The sequence below is a fragment of the Carassius auratus genome, unplaced genomic scaffold, assembly GCF_003368295.1.
Source record: "Carassius auratus strain Wakin unplaced genomic scaffold, ASM336829v1 scaf_tig00005806, whole genome shotgun sequence".
NCBI classification, from domain to species: Eukaryota; Metazoa; Chordata; class Actinopteri; order Cypriniformes; family Cyprinidae; genus Carassius; species Carassius auratus.
In genome coordinates, this window is record NW_020523697.1 from 201 (window position 1) to 7,641 (window position 7,441).

The window sequence follows — 7,441 nt, forward strand, 5'->3', positions numbered from 1 at the left end:
TATTTTAATAAATGTAGATGAATGTATCTTAATAAATTATACAAATCATGAAATGAGCAGACATGTTTAACCAACACAGTAAAGAAAAAGAGAGAAAAAAAGAGACAGGACATTATCAATGAATTAAAAAAATAATAATGATCTAGTAAAACACCTGTAAAAAATCAATAACTCCTACAGTATATTTTCCCCTATTTGTAAGGATTTTATTTTCTCCATTGAAGATATCATTATAACTATAACAATTTAGTCTAATTTCATATGCTCTGTCACATACTGAGGTTGAAGCTACTGTGCTAGGTGAGGCAATGTTAACTAGTGTTAGAACTCTGAAATGGTTATGTGAATTAACCGTGGAACCGTGGAACTCCCTTAGGTCCTGCAAACTAACCACTCACATAAATGCACCAAGCCATGCTGTATTCTCATATCCTAGATACTTTAATATGGATGCTGCTGTTCCTCGCAAACCCGCACACAAACACTTTAATATTGATGGGAAATCCATAAAATTGCTTTCTTCACTCTTATCAGCTCCGGCAAGAAATGGAAGTCATTGCACTCTTTATATCTTAAAGTCTGTAACTGCAGCTCCCCGCGGGGTTTCATTTCTATCCATTCGGGAGTGACGGAGTAGCTCATAGTTCGTGTGATGCTCTTTATTCTGGAACAGAGAGTTCTTGTTCTGCATTAATTGTTGTTTGCTGACCTTTAGCCAGCTGGTGTGCTTGCCATCTTCTCCCAGTCAAGCTGTTTCATGCTCCAGCCTTTGTGAAATGGTCAAATGAACGATTGAATTACTGTAACGGTAGCAGACGGGGCTTAGAAGAAGCTATGCTGGCATAGATCGAGTGGTGCATGTTAAGATGCAGAATCAGTGTTATTGCAATCAAATACCTTACAAAAGGCACATTAGTTGCCATGGAGACATTGATAACTACAGTATGCTGTTTTTGTTTGTTTTCTCTTCTTAGGTCTGGCTGTTCACCAGATCATCACCATCACTGTGTCCCTCATCATGATCGTTGCAGCCTTGATCACTACTCTAGTCCTTAAAAACTGGTAGGAAACATTCTGTTCTTTCAGCAATGATTTTTCTGTCTGTTCCTCTCGTCTGTCTCTCCCTATGCCTGTCCCTCAGTCTGTTTATTATCTTTTCAATCTGTCCGTCTCTATCACTCTGTCTGTCAATGTGGATAGTGACCTCTCATTGCGCCAAACAATCTGGACACTCGTACACAATAGCTTTTCCCAAACCTCTTGAGCTTCCTCCAATAGGCAGTATTTTAAGGTACCTAAGATACCTTCTTTTGGAATTGTACGGATCTTCTACAGAGAGAGCAATCCCAGAGTGCACTGCAACATGAATGTGTGAGTAATTGTAATTGTAAAACTATTTCTTAAAAAGGTTGATAATAAAAAAATAACATCAAATAACTAGAAACTGACTGTTTTTCAGATGTGAGAGAAATTTTCATTATTCATTATTAATTCAATACAGAAAATTGTTCCTAAAAAAACTTGTTACTAATTATAAATGATTTTAAAATAATTTATTATTTATTATTATAATATATCATTATCCAAGATAATGCTAAGCAGCTGGTAGTGGTATTAGTTGTAATAATAATAATAATATTAAGAATAAATTATTTAAGATAAATGTTATTAATTTAAAGATTAAATTAGAATACTGAAAAATGGTTTTCTAAAAAAATGTTAATAATAAACATTTAAAAATAATTATAAAATAAAATAAATATCATTATACAAGGTGCAGAAAAATCTGGTAGGAATATAATAATTTTTAAAATACAAATTAACAAAAAATACATACAATAATTTTCCAAAATAATCATTAGAAACATACTGTTTTACACCAAATGTGTGTGTACTACGTATATTTATACTAAAGTGTCGAGTTGATCTTCACATTGAAAATAACTTTTGTCAAGCATTTTGGGGCACATTGCTGCCTATGTAGAGCATTTTAGATCAGCCTTTTATGAGTTCCATTTCAGAATGCCTATTTAGGAAACACACAGCGAGGATGCTCACTAGGTTTCGAACAGAGCTAAATTTGTCCTGTGTCTGCCTCCCCAGTCCCTGTTAAATGTAGGACAGACACAGCGGTTCAAGGTATGATTTTATGTTGGCTTTGTGAATTTGGTGCGTGTTTTTTGTAGTTGTGCGCAGTCCGGGAATGGCCGACACAGCAGCCATCAGAGGAAGATCAACCAGCAAGAGGAGAGCTGTCAAAACTTGACCGACTTCACGCCCGCTCGTGTGCCCAGTAAGGTGGACATCTTCACCGCCTACAACGACAGTTTACAGTGCTCGCACGAGTGTGTGCGGGCCGGCATACCGTGTACACGGACGAGATGATTCAGCACACACCCATCTACAAGACCTCCTACAATGGAAACAGGCAAGAGTCCAACATTAATAAATATTCCTAGGAAAAAAAATGGGCTGGATGTTGCTACTGCTGACCAAGTAGTTTGGACAGAGAAGAGACTGCACTGACAGCCCAGTCCATACATTTTGACAGGGTTTGGATACCTCATAGCATAGAGTAGGTTTAGTGCTGTCAGAAATAATGTTCATTCTGAAAAGCTTGATCACTGGGACCAAAGCAGAGCAGAAGAAACATTATGCAGCAATGGTATAACATGCTGTTTAAAGTGAACATTTTAAAAAGGGGCCATTTACATGATTGAAAACGGAAAACCTTTAATGTGGCCTTGGCTGTTTGTTTACACTAGTGTTCATTTTGTCAGCTATTTTCATTTTTGGTCTTATTCTTAGTCCCGGGCTAAAATGTCCTTGTTAGTTTTTATCATATTTAGTCAAACTTATCCAATTTAAGTTTTAGTCGACACAACATTTTAGTCTAGTTTTAGTCCAAGAAAATCTAAAGTATTTTAGTCTAGTTTTGGTCAAAGAAATCCTGAAGTATTTTAGTCTATTAAATACTTTGACATATTAGCAATATTATTATTATTAATCAACCATACAGCAGTATTAATTTTGGCAGCCATTTTTAATTTAGTCTTTGTCTTACTCAAATGTACATTTTAATTATCATATTTAGACAAACTTGTCCAGTTTTTGTTTATTCAATGAAATGAGCATTTTATTTTTTTAGTCGATGAAATGTAAGTCACATTTTCATCATTCTGTATAATGGATAAATAAAATAAAATAAAATTCTCAAAATTATAATCGCATTTGAGAAATGTACATTTGCATTAGGCTTTTTATTGTACAGTGTAAATCAACACCAAAGACTTATGCAATCGCTCTGTCTACATTATGAAAAAAAACGGAAAATATTATAACAGTGAAACTAATTCCATAATTGCAATAGTCTGTTTCTCTGTTTAAACAACAGCGATTGAGTAAATGTATTTATTCAGTGATCACAATCGCAAACAATATAGTAGGATCTCTGAACACTGGCCGGCTGAATGACGCTATCATTTAGTTTGCTAAACTTCAGCTTGTTTAATTCTCAGATCATTAGCAGCAGCACTTCCGCAACGAGGAGTGACCGCGTGCGCGTGGTTTCCAGCTTGCTTAAAATAAGCGAAACACACCGGGTAGAAAATGTATAAATTTAACAACAAAGCTCTGATTCGTGAATTAGAACTCTTGATATCTGGCAACCGTACTCAGGAGAATTCTCGTAGTAAAGGCGTGTAGAGCAGTCTGCAATAACATTTTTCTCTGAAAATAAAAAGAGGTTTTTTCGGTAAAGTATTTCTTTTTTAATACATTTTAGTCTTGTCCTATTTGATCAATGAAATTGAATGCTGATATAATCTTAGTTATCGTTTACTGATTTATTGTCGTCTCGTCTCGCCATGGAAAATGTTTTTGTCATAGACTTAGTCATGGGAACATTTTTTCGTCATAGACTTCTTTAACGAAATTAACCCTTATGTACACAACTACGCCATTTTACACGACACCTAAAATGGAAAAAAAAAAAAGTTTAAAAGTGCAAGTTTTTAAAAATGATACCAGTATCCGTCACACATGTAAACTATATTAAATAAATAAATACATTGAATGTTTCTTTAAAAAAGTGACATCACCATCTACTGGTTTGCACAAACAGTGTTTTAGTCATTTTCATGTGACCGGAACATTTTGCTAAACTTTTCAAAAATGCAAAGGAAATCTTTTCAGTTTTTTCCCTGATTTATCTTTTTTTTTCATATATCTTTTTTATATAACTCAGAAAAAAGGTACAAAGTAAAAAAACTGATAATTAACAGTTTTTAATTAACCCCTAATTAACCCCTAAATGGTACATATAGTACCTTTAATAGTGCCTACAGTGTAAGAATAGAGTTTTGTACCTTTTTTCTGAACTGTACTTTAGCTGACAGACAGTTGCCATATTAAAACTTTCTTAGAGAAGTTGCATTTTTAAATTCATCCTGTGTAATGCACAGACAGACAGACTCTCTGGCAGTTGCATCATGTATCATGCTGTTATTTCCTGTAGTTATGAGTTATTTTTGAGCTATTTATGACAGCTTGTCAAGTTAATAATAGTCCAAATTTTAAATGTCAGTGGTCTTAAAACCCCTGCAAGAATGTGATAGTTTCACCACGCATACATGATTTTCCCTGCTACAATCTTCAGTAATAGAATAATTTAGCCTTTAATGTGAATTTTGAAAATAACCAGTTGAATCTGCCAGAGAGTCATTATTTTTCAGATAAGTATGTTGTGACAGTTGTGTATTCTTGTTTTTGTCCTTCCATTGCCCTTGTTTTTATAAAAGACTTACTATGAGCTTTAAGTTGTATGAATAATTTCAGTGCTGCTTCATTTAATACTGTATGCTTCTGAATACAAAAGCCTAGATGAGAGGGTTTAAAGGAAATGTAACTGTGGGTGCTTTGTTTGTGGTATAATGCATTCGCCACATAAAAAAAGAGTCTTGAATCAGGGAGTGGGACAGAAGTGCTTATATCTGTGGGATTGAAGAGCTGATCTGTCTGTCTATTCCAGACCGTCGCCCACTGAAAGGCAGCTAATCCCTGTGGCCTTTGTGTCTGAGAAATGGTTCGAGATCTCCTGTTGAGGCCCTTTTACTACCTTTGGGTTGAGCCCACGTCTTCAATTTGTGCCCTGGTATGTACTGTATTTCTTATGGCTCTGAAGTCTATATGATGTAATCCTGACATGCTTTTCCAGTGCTTGTGTACTTACTAGAAAATCACAGTTCCTCAGGGTTTAACAGGGATATTTCACTAGTCATAGAACTGAAATGAGTTGCAGACTTGTGGCTCCTTTAAAAATACAGCTGTTTACTGTTAGTTCATGTTAGCTCAGTTTCATTAAATAATATTAAACAGATACAAATTTTGATACAGATACAAATCATATTGTAATCATGTTTTTTTACTATCATGATATACTATGGTAGTTTTTATTAATAGATTGCATTTCATATATATTCTGTTTCTATTTGATTTGTTGTGATTTGTTTTTTTTGTGTGTTTTTGTCAGTTTAATTGTGGTTTTATATGTCTGCATAGTTTAAATAACTTTTTATTTCATGTTTTAATTTAATTTATTTATTTTATTTGAGAATATCAAGTTAAGCTATAATGTTTTCTTTGGGAAATAGCGGAATTAAATATTTTATTTCAGTTAACATTTATTTATTTATTTATTTATTATTATTATTATTTTTTACAGTTTTAGTTAACTGTAATAACCCTTAAATTAGTAATTATGGATTTTAACATTAATTAAGATTACAATGATTACAGTGCAGAAGTAGATTAGAAGCAGAAGTTTTTATATTGTTAGTTATAAAACTTTAAAGTGTTACCAATTACTTAATTTAGGTTAATATTAATTTCTATATGTACTAATATATTTTTATAATCTCAAGTTGTATAAAGTTAATGCATTATTTTTTCTTATATATTTTTAGAGTAGTTTATTCACAAAATTACATTTTCCAAAGCAACTTACAGTGCATTCAGGCTATACATTTATTTTTACCAGCAAGTGTGTTCCCTGGGAATAGAATCCACAACCTTTTGCACTGCTAACACAATGCTCTACCAATGAGCCACAGGAACATAACCCTATCAGTTCTTATTCTATTTAAAAAGTAATATATATTTAATATTTAAAAACCTAAATTGAATCTTTTCTACTTTCAGGATCTCATTGGAAAACCTGTGAATCAAACACAAAAGACTAAAACACAATAAAGCAAAACAAAACCACAAGAACAACAACGACAAGCAATTACAGAGTTGGGAAGCGAGACGAACAGGCAGTCCTGTCGGATCTCTCTAGAAGCAGACTGAAGATGTTTATTTTTCTAGACTGGTGCAGTGCTATGGATACCACTCCCAAATTATTTTCCATAGACGTGATCATTTTAGAGATGATACACCTAGAGCTGATATATTATATACGTGTATTACTGCACATGTGGGGTGTGCTGGAGAGGAGGGGCTGCGGGGACGCTCTCTGACACGATACGTCTGCTTGTGTGGAGAAAAGACTCTCCTGAACTTTGTGCCAATAATGCCATTATGTGCCACTACATATATAGATGGGACGCGTTCAGTTTCGTGGAAAATTACAGACACATCAAGTAATTTCAGTGACTGTCTCCCAATATCAATCTGTCGTCCGTTTTTGTATAAAAAGTATGAATATGTATTTGAAATATGTTTTGAAATAGCTGAGGAAATGTGTTACAAATGTCCAAAAAATATTTATATGGAGCACTATTCATTTAGAGGAAAAAAAAAACTGATCCCAGTGAGGAATAGTATAGCCAGGTTTTAATTTAACTACATTGTTACTAGGCCCCGTTTTAAAGGAATAGTCTCTATTTTTATACAAACGATGTTAAATATGAGTCAGACAGACCCAATTCAACTGGACTCTTGGGACTGTTAATCTGCGAGTGGAGGTTCAATGAAAAGTATTTTTAACGCTACCAAACAATGTGGAAGCCGGATTCAGTATTCATTTACAGCTTATTTGATTTGCCAAAGCCATGCTTCAGACACTTGTTGAGTTTCCTTTTTTTTTATCACTGATGAAAAATTACGTGTACGGGTTAATCATGTTTACGGACTCACAGACCCTCAGAGAGGTGTTGGATACCCGAAAATTATCAGACAAATGTTAGTTTGTGGGTCGAGCCTAAATAACACAATTATCTATTAAAACATTACAAAATGGCTAATAAACCTTCTCTATGCTTTAATTACAAAACTTATTTTAAATTAATCACCAGACAATTATCAGCCTCGTGAATAGACTCAAAAAGGACAAAATATTGTGTTAGCTACTTTTTTTTCGTGCCTAGTAATTTGTGCCATCTTGATTTCATTTGCGTTTACTTTTATATTTAAATCTGCAACAAAACCATGAATGTCCCTT

The 7,441-nt window shown here is 33.8% G+C and overlaps 1 protein-coding gene across 1 annotated transcript; it reads left to right on the forward strand.

The window, feature by feature from the left end:
- Positions 1–974: 974 nt before the first annotated feature.
- Positions 975–6,802, forward strand: LOC113071046 (adherens junction-associated protein 1-like; the record flags this gene model as incomplete). The annotated part of the gene is given in 5 exon segments (XM_026244411.1): positions 975–1,062; positions 2,187–2,365; positions 2,368–2,428; positions 5,030–5,152; positions 6,199–6,802. Coding segments are annotated over 4 exon segments (401 nt in total), but the record flags the coding sequence as incomplete, so codon positions are not given.
- Between the last annotated feature and the right edge of the window lie 639 nt (positions 6,803–7,441).